The sequence below is a fragment of the Alligator mississippiensis genome, chromosome 3 (assembly GCF_030867095.1).
Source record: "Alligator mississippiensis isolate rAllMis1 chromosome 3, rAllMis1, whole genome shotgun sequence".
Classification (NCBI taxonomy): Eukaryota; Metazoa; Chordata; order Crocodylia; family Alligatoridae; genus Alligator; species Alligator mississippiensis.
Window position 1 is genome coordinate 267,231,960 of NC_081826.1, and position 21,561 is coordinate 267,253,520.

General features: G+C 40.3%; 1 protein-coding gene across 1 annotated transcript in view; it reads right to left on the reverse strand.

The window, feature by feature from the left end:
- Positions 1-21,561, reverse strand: part of GPBP1 (GC-rich promoter binding protein 1) — a 56,462-nt gene that overhangs the window by 10,878 nt on the left and 24,023 nt on the right. The window contains exons 4-10 of the mRNA XM_014594067.3: positions 16,777-16,896; positions 5,384-5,507; positions 3,951-4,174; positions 2,813-2,879; positions 1,929-2,113; positions 1,309-1,449; positions 561-725 (exon numbers count right to left, since the gene is read on the reverse strand). Coding sequence (XP_014449553.1) covers positions 561-725; positions 1,309-1,449; positions 1,929-2,113; positions 2,813-2,879; positions 3,951-4,174; positions 5,384-5,507; positions 16,777-16,839 — 969 coding nt within the window. The 5' untranslated portion in view covers positions 16,840-16,896. The remainder of the gene's footprint in view (positions 1-560; positions 726-1,308; positions 1,450-1,928; positions 2,114-2,812; positions 2,880-3,950; positions 4,175-5,383; positions 5,508-16,776; positions 16,897-21,561) is intronic.

The window sequence follows — 21,561 nt, forward strand, 5'->3', positions numbered from 1 at the left end:
ATTTCTGAAAAAGGATGCCACAACTGTCACTCAGCTCTTGAAATACTCGAAAGCAAGCATCACTAAGGAGATACCCAGAATCCTAATGGAAAAAAAGAAACCTACTTCATCAAATTAACATGCAATGGAAAGGATTAAATGAGATAAATAAGAAGTCATCAGTAGCTACATGGATGAGCAACTGAGCATGCATAATAAGCACAAATAAAAAAGAATGGCAGTCAAATCATCATTTCATATGCTGCCAACAAAAGTCCAGTAAAAATATAAAACTGAAGAAATGTATCAATTCTTGTTAAAAATAGGAACTAAATGTCATGGTATAAAAAGGACAGTTTTGAGTATCTGGCTCCAAGCAACTCAACAAGAAATAATCAATTCTTTTCATACCATTAAACAAACTTAGGACTCCACACTTATTTATCATAATGACTTTCTAAATTACTGGGGCAATTTTACTTTTGTGGTAGTAAGTATATGCAAATCTAGTTACAATCAAAACAAACATACACTACAACATGTTTTGAGATGTTTTATTATTAACTGTTGAAGACCCCTACCTTCTCTTGCCCAACATGATTCTCATCTTCATGCTCCTCTTCCACTCTATCCCTTTTTAATGCCTTCAAGAATTCGCTCTTCTTATCTGTGCGCATTCTTGTCAACTTTGTTAAACGAGGCTGACTAACTTTGTCAACAGGCGATGAAGAATTTGACCGATTACACTAAACGGGGAAGGAAGGACAAACAAAATATTGAAAGACTTTTGGATTAGAAACAACTATGCTGATGAGAAACAAAAGGTTCCTTTTATTGAGCAAAAATTAAAAAGATTCACGCCTACTGTGGTTTCAGGTTTCACCTGCATCCACATTCCAAAATTAACTTAGTATGCCTATATAAAGAAAAATAAATAAAAGGAGGATATCAAGTTCCTGCTACCCTCGTACTCTGTATACTTTGTGTGTACCCAATGATGCAACAAATTTCGAAGCCAAAACTGGCAATTCCTTGATTCTCTCTCATCAACATCAATATTTCAGTTTAACACTTTGAGAAGTTTAAAAAAATGCCTAATCCACCATTTTTCCTCCACACCATAACTACAATACAGGATGTCAGGTACACATGCTGGAAGCATGCCCACAACGTTAAGAAATTAAAATTTCAGTCATCTGTAGCTTGTCTGTTCCCATAAGACAAATACCTATAAATCCTGTAACTTAATAAAAATTCTACAGTTTTCACTTGGTACCTACTGAGTTAATCAGAACATTTCAAATTTTTAAAGGACTGGATGAAAAATACCTCTTTCACTGAATTTTGTGATGCACTAAAAGCCTTGGCAGTTGATTTGAAAGCAGTGAAGTTCCCAATTCCATATGCAGACTCATGAGGGAATGGAGTCCCGAGTTTATTTTCTTTTGTTTGGCTTTTCCATTGTATAGGCTAAACAGAAGCAAAAAAGTAATTAAACAGATGTGCTTTTAGTAATTTTTAGAAAAAGTGAAATTATTAAAACTAATACTACCTGTAACCATAGTCCTAATTAATATTAGCACAAAACTAAAATTGTTTTCTTATTGGAAAGAAATTACATTCAACTTATTTTCACTTCTTGTTTTACAAAATATTGCCTGCCCCTTTTGAATTTAGGGTGGTCTCCTTTGGTTTAACAATGGAATAGAACAAGTTACACAACTTGTGTTACATACCACAATATTAAAGAGAGCATTTTCAACAACCTAAAATGCCATTGTACTGTTAGTTCTCAGGGATGTCAATTCCTGATGTGATGAGAGAGTGAATTTAATACTGAAGTTTAGCTCCATAACAAGGCAGGGAAAGGAAACATTTCCTGAAATTAAATGCAAATGAATCCTAATATTAGAGGTATATTTATTTACATTTCCAGAATTCAAACTTACTTTTGCAGGTGGAGTAGCAGGTTTAGGGACTAATCCTTTATAAACACTTGTACCAGTTCCATTCTTCACAGGTTGTGAATGAAGACTTCCTACTACAGGGAATCCAGATATTTGCAAGTCTTTTGTACTGCCTTTTTTAATGACCAGCATTCTTGGAGATCTAGATTTAGGATTCAGAGGATACTCTGTACAGAAATGAAACAAGAATATTAATTCTCCTCAATTTTGCAGTATTCAGAGTGTTGACCAGCAATGTGGTCCAAGTAAAGAAAAGGCTAGAAGGCAGAAATTGTTCAGTTCAAAATTACAGCTCCATCAGTAATTTGTGCTGCACTGGACACACAGTTTTTAGCACTTCTCTTGAGAAACCGTATTAAGTTTTTTCCTCTGGGAAGCTATCCTGGCGATTTCCTAAGCCTGATGCCAGGGTCCCATGGGGACTTCCTTCAGGGGCTTACCTTCTCCTTCAAGAATGTGCCAGAAGCCTTTTTTTTCTGAAGTCTCCAGCTATTAGTTATGACACGTCTCATCAGCTTACCTCTATTTGCTCATGTGGCCTGTCCAAAGACTATTTCCAGATACCACCTTTGTAAAAAAGGGGCCTTGCAGTGGTAATACATGTGCTGGGAGAGCTAGTTTTAATGGCCATGCTCACTGCATAAATTATGGGAAAAGGCTACCTTTTCCATAAGAAGATTTTAATTAATGTCAGTAAAAAAAAAAATCCTCAACTTCAAGTTATGCTGATATACAAAAGGAATAAATATTGTATCCAAAAAAAAAAAAACTTCTCGTTCCTTTCTCTGCGCTTTAAGTAAAACACTATTAGAGACATGGAAACAATATACTTAGGTTCAATTAATTATTTAAATAATACCACTTACCCCACACACCTGCAGCTAAAGATTTATTCTGGTTTGGTTCCCTTTCATATTCTGGATTCAAAGATGGCTGAAAGGAAATATTTAAAATGTTACTCATATTTCAGGAGTGACCGATTAAAAATGAAGTGCAACAGAAAATAGTAATAAAATTAATTTAAAAAGTGATCTCTTGTCCTCAGGTTTATTGTTTATTCTGTTTATTGATACAGAAAAAACTGCAAATAAACTGGCCCACATATCTACTCTGCTGCTCAAGCCCTTTCCAATTTCATCCCCTTATGACAGGCCTCGCCTGGATTGCAATAAATGCACTTCTATGGATTGCCTGGTTGGGGAGTGAGGGAGGGGGCAGGAGGAGAATAAAAGAGACAGAATGCTGGTACTCTAGAAAAAGGGACCAAAAACCTTTTTCCTGCAATTCTCAGGTTGCAAATCTTAGAGGTACATTACAACCAAGATTTCTACATGGCAGAATGAATTGTGTACTATTTAATATGTAAAATACTGGGTGCCATCAGCCAGGTTGCCATAAGAACCTGTTGGGTGTGCTGCAACACTGGCATTGCCACCACTACTATGCGGTAATATGGCTCCGCATTCCTTGGTTTTCAGGAGGCACATTACAGGAAGACAAAGAGAAGAGCAATCCCTACCAGCAGCATGAAGGGGTGAATAGAATTATCATTGTTATTAATGGACTATAATTAAAGTTGTGTTTATATTCTAGTATTCATAATGTATTCATACTAGGTTTTTAATGGGGTGCTGCTAAATTCTGAAGAGTTTTGGAGAAGTGCCTCGAGTCTAAAAAGGTTGAGAACTACTGGTGCAGAACATGCCATGCTAAATTGTTGTAAAATCTTGAAGTGAAACTATTCAAAATAGACCTAGAACCCAAAGCTAGTTTAATCTATAAACACAGAAGTGAAGACTACAGACAATACTGATAATTAAAATAAACCGGGTTACAAAAACAAAGTTAGTGGACAAACAACTAACACCCTCTTACCTATGGAAAGGGTGATCCCTGTATAAGATGAGCTGTAACTGGTGAAATCTCATGAAGTAGCTTGCAATGGACAAAATGGCACTTGCCGAAACAATGAAACCTTGTTTATTATAATTACAATTAACTTACAAAATCCTCAGCCTCAAATTGTTTGGGTTCTTCCTTGTCTTCCTTTTTCCCAGTTTCATTGTCAGGTACACTGTTTTCATGTAGTCCTTGACTTTTTCCAGAGTGGAAAGCGCTGGCACGAGAGCGGGACCCTCCGGCATGGTATCCCCCACGATGGTTTATGTTTTCTGTACTGTTCCTGCCTTGTGAACGCCAACCATTTTTCTCTTTTCTTCCAAAGTGTCCTTAGATTTTTAAACGTTAGAGAAACATCATCACAACTAGCACGTTTGACAGAAGTTCCATGCTGCGGAATTGCTAGACAGGTTAAATTGTGATGAGCCAAATATTGTTCTACATTCCTTAAAACAATGGCAGAGTGGGACTTCCCCCCCCCCCCAAAGGCAACAGGGTAGACCACTTTACCTTGCACTGAAAGGAACTTTGTTTCAGTGCTAGAAAGCAATAGATAATAGGGGTGTGGCGAAGGAGGTCCTATTCAATTCGGATTTGGCCCAAATCGGGGACAGTGATTCGATTCGTTGATTCGGATCGCTGTCCCTAATTCAATTCGGCTGAATCCAAATCTGAAAATTCAATGCTGATTCAAAGCATCAGCGATTCGGGCATAGACACAGCTTTAATGGTTTTACATACCTCAAGTTACCAACACGGCTCAAATGCTGTGATGCTGGGGCGGATGGAGCATCCCACAGGAGCACTGGGGGGAAGGTGGGGGGGGGGGGGGGGGGGGGGGGGCAGCATGGATCCTGTAAGTGCTTTTGGTCCACTTTGGGTCTGCTGCTGAGTGCACTGGGACCCTCACTGCACTCCTGTGGGACACTCCATCCGTCCCAGCATCGCAGAGTTCATGAGCCGCACTAGTATATCGAGTACGTAGAAAAAACATTTAAAGCTATGTCTATGTCTGAATGACTGAATCTTTCCGAATCAGAGGGTTCCGATTCAACTGAAAGAGATTAGAGGGTCTCCCGATTCAATTCAGAGATTCGGCCACCAAATCAGGCCGAATCTCTGCCCAATCGAATCAGGGACCAAAGCTTCACACAGCCCTAAAAAAGACAACCCAAAAGAATGCAGTCTGACAATTAACTAGTCAGATCCCTCTTCCAGCTGTGCATGTTGCTATGTACAGTACACTAGCTGGATGTTAGCATACTACTTTTCTAAAGAGAAACACAAAGCACCCAGCAGCATACCACAGTTACCAACCACGTGCTATTATGGTAGCTTGGCCCTGGGTATGAGAAAAAGGCCACACTTTCACAACTTCCATCTTTACATTGCTCTAGTGCCCCTTCGGGCAACCATTCTTTTAGGAAATAAGGCAATCGGTGCTTGTATATCAAGCATGGAAGGTCCATAGGCAGAGATACTAGATTATTACAAAACAAGTCTATAAATGTAACTGAGATGTTTCAAACCAGTTTTACCTCCATTAGGACGTCCAATACTAGGATCAAACCCATCCGAAGAGTTGTGTCGTCTACGATTTGCTTCATAACGATTCTCTGTCCAGGAAAAATTTTCAGAATGTTTCTCCAAATTCAGCGATGACTAGAAATGAGCACAAACAACACCATTGTTTAGCAGCAACACAAATCCAATAATGCAATACATTTGGTTATGTAATGAAAATAAAACCAAGGAATAAGATGGTAGGAATATTCTTCAACATCTCTCAGTTTACCAGCTTTACAGGCCATGCAGAACAGCAGCTCCCAAAGTATGTAGAAATGGGAACAAGCAAAGATTTAAAGAGTCTGCTAGTAGAGAACACCTCTTAAGCAGCTTTAAGTTGAGTAGTGTATTCAGGCAAACCAAAACAATATCTACATTAATATTCATGTCTCAATGGGATGAACACAAATATTGGAACAGTCATCATGGCTACCATTTTTACCTAAAAGTGTGTGACAGCATTCATTTTGTCAACAGCCTTCTAAAAATAGAAGAAAAAATTTTAACTCAGAAGTTGAGCTATTAAGAAAAAGGAAAAGAGGCCAAAATTCTTTATTCCCCCCTGTCCCTCCTTCATATGCTCAGTGGTTATTCATATGCTCCAATATCTGAAGACTTAAACCACCTTTTGTACCTAACAGTATAACAAAAATGTTTGCTTTTAAACATGCTGCAAAAATAATCAAAAGAGAAATCATTTTCATACATTACTGAAAAGACCCAGGAAAGTTCTCAGTTAAAAGCAAAACATTCCTTTGAAACAAAAACCACTTAACACAAAATGAGAAGATAAGAACTGCCATTTACAGGGTCAAACCACAGGTCCATCTTGCCCACTATCCTGTGTCACATAGTGGCAGAGTAGATGCTGAAAGGGAGAATGAACTGGGTATGACTAGGATTTTTTGCCACTGTTCCTCTCTCACTTGCAGCCTCCATCACTTAAAGGTACAGGAAGTTCTGATTCAGAGGCTGTACCCCTAACGTTGATGCTTGATAGTTACTGATGTCCCTTTCCTCCAAGAATCTTTCCAATCCCTTTTTGAACCTGGCTAAACTGTCAGCTTCCACAAGATCTCAGGACAATGAGTTCTACACTTTAATTACACAGTGTGAAAAAGAACTTCCTTTTTTTAGTTTTAACCTTACTACCTACTAGTTTCATATTGTGACCCCTGGATCTTGTATTGTGAAAGACCATAAAAATAAATCCCTATTTACTTTCTCTTCACCATTTAATATTTTGTAAACTCTTATGTCCCCACTTAAGTGCATCTCTTCTAAACTGAATAGGCCTAGCTTCTTTAGTCTCTCCTCATACAGAAGCTACTCCATATGACTAATCACCCCTGTTGCCCTTCCCTGGCCCTTTTCTAGTTCTTCTACATCCTTTTTTTTTTGGAGGTGTGGGGACCAAAACTGGGCACAGTATTCAAGGTATAAACACATCATGGATTTATAAAAAGCCATGATGAAACTTTTAGTTTTGTTTACAATTCTCTTCTTAATAATCCCTAACATTTTGTTTGCCTTTTTGATGGCTGCTGAGCATCCAGCTGATGCTTTTAGCAAACAGTCCACAAGGATTCCCTTATCTCTTTTCTGTGTAGTAACACCTAATGTAGAGGCCCATAACAGCATGGGTATAGTTTGGATTACTTTTGCCAATGTGCATCATTTTACTCTTATCTACACTGATTTTCATCTGCCATTTAGTTGTCCATTTACTCAACCATGCCAGAATCTTCTGTTGGTCCTCATAGTCCACCTCGGTCTTTACCACTTTGAAATAACCTTGTCATTCACAAAATATTGTCACCTCGCTACTCACCCTTTTCCATATTATTTATATTAAACAACACTAGTCCCAACACAGAACCCTGGGAGACCCTGCTGTTTACTTCCTTCCATCCTGAAAACTGACCATTTATATTCACTCCTTTACTTTCTATCTTTAATCCAATATCTATCCACAAGTAGACATTCCCTGCATTCCCTGTAATCCTATGACTACCTAATTTAGTTAAGAGAAACACTAGATATAGATGTTTTAAGATTGGAACTGAAAAAGTATCAGAATTTATTTTAAAGTCAAATTTTAAACTAAGAGGATGAAATGTACAAACCACCCTTTAAGGGGCTCTATTTTCATAACAGGGTATCTGAGCATAACTGCTTTATGTCTTTATTTTTAAATACTTATGCTTCAAAACCTACTAAAACATTTGGTTACAGTGAATGGATCCTTATCTAGGCAAAGATGTTTGGGGGAGGAGGGAGGTAAAAATGATGGTAAATCTAATGGACCCAACTACCTCAAATGATCTTGAACTGGATACCATGATGCAGGACTATTCTTGACTTGTCAAAAAGTGTAGTCCGTGCCAAAGCAGTAACACCAACCCCAATATTGTGCAAGAACAGATGTGTATGGAGGTTGGTACAACAGCCACGAAATGAGGATTCTGGGCCCTTTTTAGCTGCTATCAGGTTGGGTTAGCTAGTGCCAATGTCAATAAGTGCCTGCAGCTAAGCACTTCTGAAGATTCTTCCCTACACCTCACACAGAGGAAGACCAAACTAGAGTGGTTCAAGGTGGGTACTGAAATAATAGTGCCTGAAAAAAGAAGTACCTACACCTCTGAACCCAACATAAAAGACTGAAAAGGAGGTTATCGCAGTCTCATATGTGCACCAGATAGCTAGAAGGGACTGAATGGGGAGTAAAGCTACAAGCAACTCTGTCCTAAGATTCAGTAAAAAATTCAACAGATGTCTTGGGACCTATGGGGCAGCAGAGTCCCCTGAAAAAGAAACCATTACTGTATTATTTGCAAGGGGAAAAAAGTGATCAGAAGCAGTATGAGCTACAAATGAGTAAAAGTATTCAAAAAGCATGTGCAGATAAGGAGGTCAGAGTGAGAGACACCACACCTAGCTTTACAACTGACAACAGAAATTGTTCTGGTTAGAATGGTTCCTAGCTGCATCATTTTACTGACATTTAAAAAAAAAAATTGAAGATGTGATTTAACATTCTTCGAAGTCTTCAAAAGTAGGTGTGGAGGTCCAAATGCAAGCAAGCATGTTATTATATTCTTAATATAATCATCTCCCTGTCATGTGCTGAACATGCGATTCAAGTATTTCCTATGCAAAATTGGTTAATATTGATGTGCTAGTAACTAGTTTACAAACAGATATGCAAATACGATAGAAAACTGCACATTTCTACATGGACAGCTTCTTGAAATTCAGATCCTAAACTGCTTACATTGTCAACAAGTTTTAATAGACAAACAACATTAAGGCAGTCACGATATAATAGTTTTGAAGTCTGATGGCTTTCTCCAGGAAAATGCAAGTTCAAACTCTGCTTCTTCTGGACCCTATCAGTGTGCTCACTCATCCACCCACACCTGCTTTTCCTCAAGAATTTTTACTCAGCTTGCTTCAAATTTGCTTGCAAACTATAACACTAATCTGACAGAGCTGATCAATTAAAAACACTACACCTGTAGCCACACCTAAATGTGGTTCTGATGTAGAGGATTTTGGAAAACAAAACAATTATTTATTTTTAAAAAAAGCTTCTTGCACAACCGTCAGAGTTAAACATCATGAAAATGTAAAGCAAATACAGCAAATTGTGTGAGACAATTTGTGAAAGACTGAAAACAAAAAAAAGAGAGAGAGAGCCCAAAGATATCAAACTATCACCACTGACAGCCACCTTAACAATAGTGATAAGCATTTCATTGGTCAAATTATGGAAGAAAGAAGAGACCTAATGAGAAGCTACCACAACTGACCACTTATTTAAGTACAAGTGGTCTTGTAAGTACACTTTTTCTTCCTACTAGTCAAGCAGCAGCCAAACCCAAGTTGGGCATTCCAGCTTAAGTAAGAAGCTATATGTATGGTATGGTTCAACCTGCCCTTCCTCCAAGAGAAATCCAAACCCAAAACCAGCAGACACATTTCATACATGTCTCCACAGTTTGACACTTCATCAGACTTTGATCCCTGGCCAATGCGAAGTCCTGATTTACTGCTGATTATAATAAATACAGAGATAACACTTCTTTAGTTTGTAAGTCCACAAGAAAAAATGTGCTGTAATAAACTATCTTTCAGAATTATAAACTGAACTATGTACATTCTGCTGGGAAATAGCTTTCCATCAGAAGGGAAGCTATACATATTTGCTGTATTATGAACAATTGGTACAAAAAAACTTTAGAAGTCAATGTCATGTTTATTATACACAAAGCCATATAAGCAAACACTAGATTTTAAAAATAATAATCTCTTTTGTGCTTCCAGCCTCATTTTGCAGCCTTAACATTGAAGTAAAGAATTTGGTAATGCAAGACTCACTAGCCTCTACTCAAACATTGTATTTTTCACACAACAGAGTCTGTAAAATGGGTTCATCATAAAAATTATAGGGTAATTTTTATTATAAATAAATAAATAAATAAATAAATAAAATAAAGTCTCCTTAAGAACATTCTTCCCTCTTCCCTCCCTTTTCATTCCATCCAGGGAGAGCGCGCAGCAACTGCTGCAGCATCCTTAGCCTGATGAAGGGTTTTTGAACCCGAAAGCTTGCTTAATAACTATTCTCCAACCATTTGTGTTGGTCTAATAAAAGATATCAAATTCACCCAAGGAACCTTGTCCGCTTATATCCTTAGACCAACACAGCTACAACCTAAACCCCTGCATTCTTCCCTCAAGCATTTCAAAATTTCCCATAGCTGTGGAATTAACTCTTCAGTGACTTTTAACAACAGGCTCCCTCCAAACTGGATATTTTAGAGATTTATTTTAAAGTTGCTAGTCCCCGGGGGGGGGGGGGGGGGGAACGGACTTTTAGTATATAAATAAGGTTTTAAGCATTTTATATCCCACATACAATTAAAAAAAAAAAAAAATCACACAGAACACATTGACTCTAATTGGCTAAATATTTGTGCACATACGTAAAAACCTTACCTTTGTGGGTCGGACTTGATGATCTGTTCAGGTCCCTTCTGACCCTAGAAACTATGAAACTAGAAACCATGAAACTTATGATCTACATTTTCACCACATGATGGAGCTAACACTCTACCAAACTTCTTGTGCTTGAGACTAGTAAGTTTTGTAATCACCAAAAACTCTATTTGGCAATAACTGGAAGTTGAGAAACTAGTTCTCCTAACAGCAAACAACACTGACATTCAACAGCCAGAGTGGGAGATGACTTTTTGCTTAACATGAAATAATCTAGCAAAAGTTATGAATTTGAGCCCAGGTATAAGGATTCAGCCTTTACTGCACTGACTATGAGTGGCTCCACGGATGAGTTCAAGCCCTACTCCAGACTGGTGCTAAAAACTGCCCCTAAAAGACCTAACTGTAAAACAGACTGGGAAGTCAAAAGCAGATGGGACACAATGTTAATTACATGGCTGTGCACCCCACTAACAGGAAAAAATGGTGGACCTTAACACCAAGCTAACCTAACTAGACCTTTTTAGGCAGATCATGTAGACCTGATCTTTGAACACAAGGGATATAAAGCCTGTAAACAGGCAAGAGACAGAAAGTTAGACATTCTTTTTTTAAATATGGCACATTCCTATTATGTTGGCTTTGGTTCCCAGGTCTTTCCAATGCTAAATATAATCTGAGCAGCAACAGGAGGTGAAGTGCCTGAAGAGGATGCAATAGCTAGAGGGAGAGGAGGTAAGAAGTTTGGGTTCCTCAAACAATTAAACTGAAACACACTTTCAAGGTATGTAGGGTTTAAAGGATCCTATTAAACATCTCAAAGACAGTCCCAAGCTGAAAAATCCATGTCAACATTTCCCTGAAGTCCAAGGTGTTTCCTAAAGTCCTCCATCCCAAAAAACTTTTTAAAGAATGTAAAATCCATAGTAACAAAAAAAAAAAAAAAAATTATAACCCAGGAGCCTGAAGGCCATGCAATACACTGGACCCCAACACTGTGCTTCCACAAAAAGCACCAAGGAACAACCCAGGTTTGCCATAAAAGTTCCTTTTATAAAAATAATGAGGTAAGAGAGCTGCTCCTCCCCACAAGTGACAGACACTGGGGTGAGCAAAACGTGGCCTGCGGGCCAGATGCGGCCCACCAGGCCATTCTATCTGGCCTGTGAGGCCCCTAAAAAAATTTAGAAAATTAAGTTATCTGCCCTAGCTGCCTGTCACGCGGCTCTCGATGGCTTGCCAAAACTCAGCAAGTGGCCCACCGCCTGAAATAAATTGCCAGCCCCTGCTATAACCAGTACACCTTTGGTGTGAAGACAAGAGCAACCTTAGCAGTTCCTTTTCCTATCTATGAAGCAATTCTGAAGTCAAGACTCAAATGAAAGGGTACAGTTTATGTCTGTCCAAGCACATTCCATGTTCTACATTATACATTCATAAACTTGATCCAGTACCTACACACTGTGTAAAGACCATAAAGCTTACAAATCAGAGATGGTGTTCCACAAGAACAAATGCTGGTAAAATCACTTTAAGACATTAACTGAATTGACAGCTTACTGAAGACGCTTCAAATGAAGTTCGACGAGAACAGTGACAAAACCTCATAGGTGAGTAAAATAGTCACTACCTAGTAAAAAGGGTCAGATTGCGGGGGGGAAAATGGGAATTTGCATTGGGGCTACAGGGGAAGACAAGAAAAAAAACAGGACAACTTGCCAAATATCTGAGACTTTTACACACTAATGTCAGAATAAAGAGAAATACACAGGCCTTCTAACATGTAGCACAACTAAGTAGTCTAGCACAACTCAGACCAAAGACTTGAATATTAGTATAAAAGGTTCAACTTAACTGGTCAGGAAAGAGGGAGGCTGTGTTACATAAAACATCAATTATGTACACACCTGCTCTGAAGTTGAAAAACAGCAGTAGGCAACTATCGATCCTTCCAGATCATGTTGTACATGAGAGGTCACCCAGACCTTTGATACGTACACTTAAGGCAAAAGCATGGAAAAGTGGAGGTTGCCCAGATTTTTATAGATGTAAGGCTGGAAGGAACCTCGGAAGATCACTGGGTCCAGGTCCCCTGCACCAAGCAAGAAAGGTAACTGGGGGTCAGGTGACCCTGGCAAGGTAACTGTCTAGTCTCCTCTTGAAGATTTCCATGGTAGGTGATTGTACCACCTCTGGAGGGAGCTTATTCCACAGTCCAGACACCCTGACTGTGAAGTTTTTCCTAATGTTGAGCCTGAATCGATCTTCCAGGAGTTTGTGGCCATTACTCCTGGTTTTCCGCTCAGGTGCCCTGGTGAACAGTTGTTCACTGAGCCCCTGATGTACTCCCCTAGTGTAGTGGTATGCTGCTACCAGGTCCCCTCTCAGCTTTCTTTTCCTCAGGCTGAAGAGTCCCAGATCCCTTAGCCTTTCTTCATATGGCTTGCCATGTAAGACTCATATCATATGGGTGGCTGTTCTTTGGACTCTCTCAAGCTTGTCCACATCCTTGTTAAAGTGTGGTGCCTAGAAATGGACACAGTACTCCAGCTGTAGTCTCACCAGTGCTGAGTAGAGCGGAAGAATCACCTCCTTGGTTTTGCTGGAGATGCATCGATCGATGCATGCCAGAGTAGTATTTGCCCTACTGGCTATAGCATCACACTGCCAGCTCATATTTATACTGTGGTCTGTTATTACCCCAGGTCCCTTTCATTTGTGGTGCTAGTCGGTTTGGTGGCACCAAACCTGTAGGTGTATTGGGGGTTGCTCATCCCAAGGTGGAGTACTTTACATTTGTCAATGTTGAACTTAAATCAGGTTCTGATCCACCCAACTTGCTGGCCTGCCTAGGTCCGCTTGTATCTATAGCCTATCTTTAAGTATGACCACGCTTCCCAATAACTTGGTGTCATCTGTGAACTTGGCCAGTGACCACTTCACCCCCACATCCAAATCGTTAATAAAGATGTTGAAAAGTACTGGATCGAGCACTGATCCCTGCGGGACACTGCTGCCCACTTCTCACCAGGATGACACAGATCCGTTCACTATGGATCTCCGGCTCCTATCCTGCAGCCAGTTTCTCACCCACCTGACTGTCTTGGAGTTAAGCCCACAATCCTCCAATTTTCTCATGAGGACATCATGGGATACTCAATCAAAGAAAGTAATCGGTTGAAACTAGATGAAAATTAAAGGCTTTTCAGTTATGCTGCATGAAAATGATCCTGACATGGAAGAGCCCATTCTAGGGAAAGAAAGCAGCCGAATAATGAAAAACTATTTCAGCAAAGCAGAATTTCAACAAGTCTGCTTTGCCCAGTGGTCTTCTGGGAAAGCCACTATCTCCAGGTGAAAGTAGTATAGGAAAAGCTCAATAACTGAAAGATATTATACACATTTAAGGCTGTGCACTTATTCCAAAGCAGAAGAAACATGGAAGTACACAAAACCAATATGGCTGAAGACCTGAAAATGAGAAAGGAATTTTATAAGTAAAAATAGGTACACACTCATCCTTACTTATAAAGGGAAAAAGCACAAAGCATATTGGATACATCAGTAAGACTAACAAACAAAAAAAAATGGTTGCAGTTACCCAGGGACACAAAGAGACAGTAAGAAGAGGTTGTATAAAAACATTAGAAAAGGAATGAAAACAGAAGTATATGTCCATGATTTAATGAGGAAAGAAAACAGTGAGTCCAAAGAAGGTTGAAATATTCAGTGTTTTCCTTGCTTCAGTCTTCACAAGAAAGGAAAAAAAAATAGATGGCTAGATGCTAACAAAGATTTCAACTACGCAAGGAGACAGATATTCTGGGAAGACCAGTGAAAGAACAGGTAAAAGAATATTTAGACAAGCAAGATTTATTCAAGTCTACAGAACCTTAAGTAATCTACAGTGAATTTCATTAAGAACTAGCCAAAGCAAAAATAATCTTTAATGATTCAGAAGTTAAGAACTCAGAGGAGGAGGGAGGTCCAAGAGCAGAGTATCAGAGTACTGCTCTCTAAGGGGAAGAGGAAAAGCTAGGGTATTACAGAGTCAGCCTAATTTGAATACCTGGAAAGATACTAAAACAAAGGTTTTCAATGTCTAAGCACTCAACAATGGTAAGGAAGTTAAAAAAATAAATGCATCAAATCAATCACTCCATGTTGGCTGCTTTTTCATAATCAAAATGTCCAACCATGTTAATTTATCTCCTGATAGAATAACTAGCCTAATGAAAAAGGGGAAATAGTGTATATAAATTTTAACTTTAGTAAGGGTTCTTCTGACAGTCCCACCTGACATTCTCATAAGGAAATTAAATAAATGTGGTCTAGCTGAAATTGTTCCATGAGTTAGGTGCAAAGTTGGGGGGGGGGGGGAGGACGGGACACAACACTCAAAAGCTACTTAAATGATTCTGCCAAAACTGGAAGGATATTCAAGCGGTGTTCCTGGATGAATCTGCTCTGAGTCTGGTTCTATTAATAATTAATATTTCTATTAACTACTTGAAAGATAGGAAAGAAGAAGATAAACTAATATTTGCATATGGTATAATATGCAAGCTCTCAAGCTGGGAGGGACTGCAACCCCATGGAAGACAAAATCAGAATTCAAAGTGATCCTGATAGATTATAAAAATGATCCAGAATACAAGTGCAAATTATTACTCTGAGGAAGGACAAAACACAAAAATGCAAAATGGCAAGTGATGACCACTATAGCAGGGCTGCAGAAAAGGATCTTGGGATTACAATGGACCACAGTCAGCAATGGGATCCTGCGGCAACAAAAGGGCAGGTATTCTCCTGGGACATATTAACAGGAGCTATGTTTGTAATACATAAGAAGTCATTATTCCATTCTACTTGGTGCTGATGAAGCCTGTTATAACATGTTCAGTTTGAGATATTACACCTTAAGAAACAGATAAACTAAAGAAAGATTCCAGAGGAGCAACAAATGTGTTATGAGGTTTGGAAAAAATTAAGCTTGAGGCAAGATTGAAGAAAGTGGGTTTGTTTAGGAAAGGAGAATACTAAAGGGGAATATGATAATCTTCTAATACTTAAAACATTAATAAGACTATGATTAATTGTTCTGTGTATCAACTGGAAATGGGGCACTATTTACAAGAGAGACAATGTAAATTAGATATTAAGGAAATATCCACAAATGCAGTGAAGCACAGAAACGGGCTACCAAGGGAGGTTGTGGAATATCTTTCTTTAGTAAAATTTTCAGGACAAATTCAGCAACTGTCAGGAATGGTGTAGATGCTGTAGATATTGAATGCAATGGCTATAAGAGAACTTAAAAAGTTTCTTCAAGCCTTTTATTTCTGTGAAGCAATTCTGCAGGTCCAATACATTTCCACTTTACTTGCAACAGGGGAATTAGCAAAATACATCTTCCTGTAAATCCCACCACCATAAGAGAAATTACCCATAGAGCCCTGGCTAACTTTGTATTTATGGCACAATTAACACGCTAGTCATGTAGTAAACTGTACTGTGTCATATTCAGCCATGTACGTGGAGAGAGAAAGTGGCAAACTAGATGTTCTATTAAATGTAAAACATCTTCGTATCATGCCATAAAGTTGGGTTGGCTGCCCCCTACCCAAAGCTGCCCTTCATCAGGATTGGGCGGAGGGCACCCCCTGGGTCCAGGATACAGCTGCCCACTGACCCTTGAAAGGCAGGTAGTGCAGTAGGCACATAGCTTTAAATGCCCTGTGAAAATTTAAAGTCCCAGCACACAGACTGAACTGCATGCTTTAAAGGGCAGGGAGCAGCTGTGTCCCAGACCAAGGCAATGCCCCTTGCCCAGTCCCACCAACCAACTAATCAGTAGGACCAGTTCCCCAATGCCAGGTTGTCTGAAACACAGGTTGTTTCAGATTGTGATCTTGGACTCCCTGCAGGCCAGCAAGTTAAAAAGAACACCACGCAGTCTGGCATCAGGGAACTAGTTCCCCAGTTTCAAGCTACCCAAAACAAGTCTTTAAAGGTCCAGCACCAAGTGGAAACCTGGATCAGGGAGCAGGTCACCAATCTCAGGCTCCCTTCATCCTGGCAGATGCACAGTGGGATCTGATCCCAGATCCCTGGAGGAAAAAATAAAACACACACATCCTGCCTTACACATCTGCCACGGCCCTTAGGCTCAACATTGAGAACAGTTCAACAATGCTAAAAGTTTGGCCGATTCTTTAGATGTGGCTATTTCGTAATGACAGAGCAGCTGTACCAATGCAAGGCTTAGGAGCCTAAAATCAGTATTTATAAAGGCTATTTTTAGTTTTTCTAGAAAATATTTATCTTATGCGTTGCATATTCAAAGGGACAGCAAAAAATGTACCTTTGTTGATGATGGTGGAGTGGGAAAATTAAGCCAGGCTGGAGCAAAGTCATGCTGCGCCATTTAGGTCCAGTCTCTCCAAACCAAAGAAACAAGGCTTCAACACCTCATGGCAAGTCCCTGTCATTTGAAAAAGGAAGTTGGTACATTTAGACTTGTATCTTAGGTTAAAATTATACTCATGTCACATTAAACTTATTTCCAATCATGCCTAAATTTGCTGGTACTATTTTCAAAAGCAAGTCTAGAAACTAGTATGGCCCCATCCCAATTAAAGCACCTCAATATTAAGGACTGTCTTCACAATACATCTGTAAAAAGTATGCCTATGTTACCCTCATATTACAACTGGACAACTAAGATTAAAAAACCACAAGCAAGCCACCTAAGGCCAGACAGGAAATCTCCAATAGTCCTGAATTCCCATCCATTGTCTTAATCACAAAAGACTCCCCCTCTTGCTCTCCCCTTAGAATTCATTTTTTCCAGATTCAAGCATCTACAGTTCAGTCTCAAAATCCATACTTAGGTACTTGGAGAGATGCCTAACATTTAGAGTGAATAAGAACCCTAAATTCAATGGAAATCGAGAGAACTCAGCACATGTGAAATACTGCTCTAATGTACTAGAATAAAATTTTCCCTGGATTGGTAGACAGTACAATTGTACTTAAATAGAAGTACTTCTTTTCAAAACTACCAATTTCCTCATTAAGAGTTAAATGCAAGCTCTGAAGATAAATGGCATTCATTTTGCTAGTGCAAAACTCAAATAAAAGGTAATGAGATGCAAAAAAAAAAAAAAAAAAAAAAAAAAAAAGGCATCTATGGCTCATACATGCACTCTCTGTAATTTTAACTCAGAAACTGAAGCACAGAGGAACACACACTTTAAAACCCACATCAGGCGAGTGCAGAAGTTCTGTTTTTGTTACATCTGGTATTGCAAATATTTGCTATTAAAATGAACAAATGTTTGGACATGTATATATATGCTAGGGACTGGAGGTAGTTGAATGTAATACTGGAGTGATAAAAGCCTCCAAGCAATTCCTAAAATGAACAAGGTCTATTTTATTTATTTGGTTTAATAAGAGGATTGTTAAATTACTACCCTCCAACACTTGCTCAAAAATATTACGAGACTTTGGGCCTAAGTAAGATTACCATTCTTTAGAGATATAAACTTCATTAGGAAAAAGTTATGTGCTGCCCAGCCAGCAAGGGAGAGTGCTTGTGGGCATGGGGCAGAGAACATGAAAGTCACATCTACATTTCCTCCCCACTCAGCCCAAAACCATCCTAAGGAAATAAGTTCCACCCATTCACTCCAAATTAAGCTAAAAACAGATGTAGATAAATGAAAAAAGATCAATGATGCATCACAGAACAGCTCATCTGCCTCACTGGGTTAAATGCATATCATCCCTTGCCCTGCCCCCGATGGTGCAGAACAAGGGGCAATGCAATCGCCCCGTTTTCCCTGGTCAGCCACATTCGTCTCCCACGATGGCTGGAGAGCAGATCTGGATGAGCAGGGAAACCAGGGCTTTTCTACTCAGACAGACTTCTTCCTGTGATCATAAGGGAAGAGTCTAGCTAAGTGGGGAACCCCAACATGCCTGCTTATGAAGAGGCACCCCAAATTCTCTGGGGTGCCTAAGTGGGGTACTCAGGGGGACTTAAGGGCCCTCAGGCCCTAGAATACCTGCCCAGGGTGACTGGGGAGTAGAAGCAGCCTGCACTGCTCTACTCGCCTGCTGCAAATCCAATAGAAGTCCGCTACAATAAAGGAGCAGTGTATTACTACCTTTTGTTGCACTGGATGTGGCACGACAAAGAGTAGCAACTATTAGCTCACCATTTGTACCACCATAAAAATTTATGGCAGCACCCTTCAGCTGCGTCCACACGAGCGTGGACATTTGGTTCCCTGAGGACAAGTAGCAGCGGCACACCTTGCCACTCATGCATTGGCACGCAGCAAGTTACCCCAGTGGGGTAGGGGAGGCTGGAGCCAGCATTGTGCTGGCCCCAGCAGCCTTACCTGGGGTCCTAGGGGCCTCCCAGGGCTGCAGCTGCAGCGATTCTGCTGCACGGAGCCTGGCCAGCAGCCACAGCTCGGTTCCTGGCAGCCCAGCTCCACTTTTGAGTGGTGTGCGCTGCCTGTGCATGCACTGCTCCGCTTTTTTTCCTGCGGGTTTTTCTGACCCTTGGATATGCAGGAGTCAAAAATCCCATGGGGGGGGGGGGGGGGAAAAGCAGAGCAGCACACAAATGAGCAGCACTCCCTTGCAGCATGGAGATCATGTGAATGTGAGGTATGTGGCGCCACAGACATGTCTGCGGTGCCACATACTGCATGGCCACAGCCTCTGTGTGCATTCATGTCCAGCAACATATACAGTTTAGAGAGGTCCTAGTTACACTGGTAGCTGCCTCTCAAGTTCCTTTTTTTTTTTTTTTTGGCTTCAGGTCAAAGTAAGGGAGGGAAGGGGAAGCATCACAAGTGTCACAGTGGAGATAATCCAAATAACTAGGTGGCTACACAAAATATTGAAGTTACTAAATTACATGATAGAGATCCACAATAAAACTTGGCCATATTTAGAAACCGTCTCTAATAATCTATTAATTAAAGCACCCTGCTAAATCACAATACCTTCATATTAAAATATAGCAGTTCATCTCATCCTAGTATAACCAGTCACCTGTTTAGGCAAATGATGGTGCAACAAAAGGTGAAATCAACCACCAAATTATGGTGCTAAAAGAGCATGTAATAAATTTTGTGGCTTGTTCCAAATCACCTTAAAATGAACATGTGGCCAAAGGGACTGCACCATGACTCAAACAGGCCCCAGTGCAATCCCTGCTGGCTGCCCATCAACTGACTGGCACCTCCGGGGGCTTGAACAGCCAACTGGGTCTCTGGAGCCAGCCAACAATCAGGTGATAGGTGGCAAGTGTGTAACTTGAGCACCTGGGTGTAACTGTAGTATGATCCTGAATCCCAAAATTGCACATTTGTCTTTAAACATATAGCATGGCAGGAAGTGCGACTTGGGATCACAGATCAGATCCCATCATGCCTCTAACTGAACAGCTGTAGGAGGCTTAAGTGAACAGACCATATTAAGAGGATTATCATATTCCCAACCTTCAGCTTACCCAGTCCAAGCAGATGGAGCATTAAAAATTCTGAAAGCCCTTCAGCAGAGATAGGCCAATGCAAAATACATTTCTACTCTGATAAATTCACCATCTAAAACCTCAAGCTCGTCCTTAGCAGTTGAGAAGTGTTAAATTAGCGTGCATTAAATATCACAGAAAAAAGGAACAAATGCCACGTATGTGGCTTCTTAATATATGGCTTTCTAATTATTTCATATATGAAATCAAGAATGAGCCAACTATGCAATACTGTTTGGATGAAACTAAAGTTGTTCAATGTACTTCCTAGTTTTAAGCAACACTTTTATAGCGAGTTCAGTCAATTCCTAATGCAGTCCAGGTTGCTTAGCATAAATGACATCCCTTTGTAAAGGTTTACTCAAATCATAAATGAATTTTCTGCAAAGAAATTAAGAGCCACCACTGCTGAGAGTGCTATTCAGTAGCTTCCTGGCTCCCTGTGGAGTTGGGGAGGCAATACATTATATATTCATAGACGTTAGGGTCAAAAGGGACCTCAATAGATCGAGTCCGACCCCCTGCATAGGCAGGAAAGAGTGCTGGGTTCAGACGACCCCATCCAGATGCCCATCTAACCTCCTCTTGAAAACCCCCAGGGTAGGGGAGAGCACCGCCTCCCTTGGGAGCCCATTCCAGATTTTGGCCACTAATTGTGAAGAAGTTCCTCCTAATGTCCAGTCTAAATCTGCTCTCTGCTAGCTTGTGGCCATTATTTCTTGCGACCCTCAGGGGTACCTTGGTGAGTAAAGCCTCACCAATTCCCCTCTGCGCCCCCATGATGAATTTATAGGCAGCCACAAGGTCACCTCTCAAGCTTCTCTTGAGGAGGCTGAAGAGGTCCAGGTGCCCTAGTCTCTCCTCGTAGGGCTTGGCCTGCAAGCCCTTAACCATATGAGTGGCCCTTCTCTGGATCCTCTCCAGGTTATCCACATCCCTCTTGAAGTGTGGCACCCAAAACTGCAAGCAGTATTCCAACTGCAGTCTGACCAGTGCCCGATAGAGGGGAAGTATCACCGCCTTGGCTCTGTTTGTCATGCATCTGCTGATGCATGATAAAGTGCAGTTAGCTTTTCTGATGACTTCGTCACACCGACGACTCATGTTCATCTTGGAGTCCACTACGACTCCAAGATCCCTTTCCGCTTCCGTGCTACCGAGCAGGTCATTTCCTAGGCAGTAGATGTGCTGGACACTTTTCCTCCATAGGTGCAGCACTTTGCATTTCTCCTTGTTAAATTGTATTCTACTGTTTTCTGCCCATTTGTCCAACCTGTCCAGGTCTGTCTGTAGTTGTTCCCTGCCCTCGGGTGTGTCCACTTCTCCCCACAGTTTTGTATCACCTGAAAACTTGGACAGAATACACTTCACTCCCTCGTCCAAGTCACTGATGAAGACATTTAAGAGGCTCAGTCCAATGTCTTCATCAGTGACCTGGATGAGGGAGTGATTTTGATATTTATAAACGCAATACATTTTGTCCAAGACATTCACACTACACAGCCTCTAACTATAGCGTACGCAATTTGTTGCAGTCAACAATCACATCCAGTTTACAGAAAAGAATCTGGGTTCTACTGCAGAACACAGCTG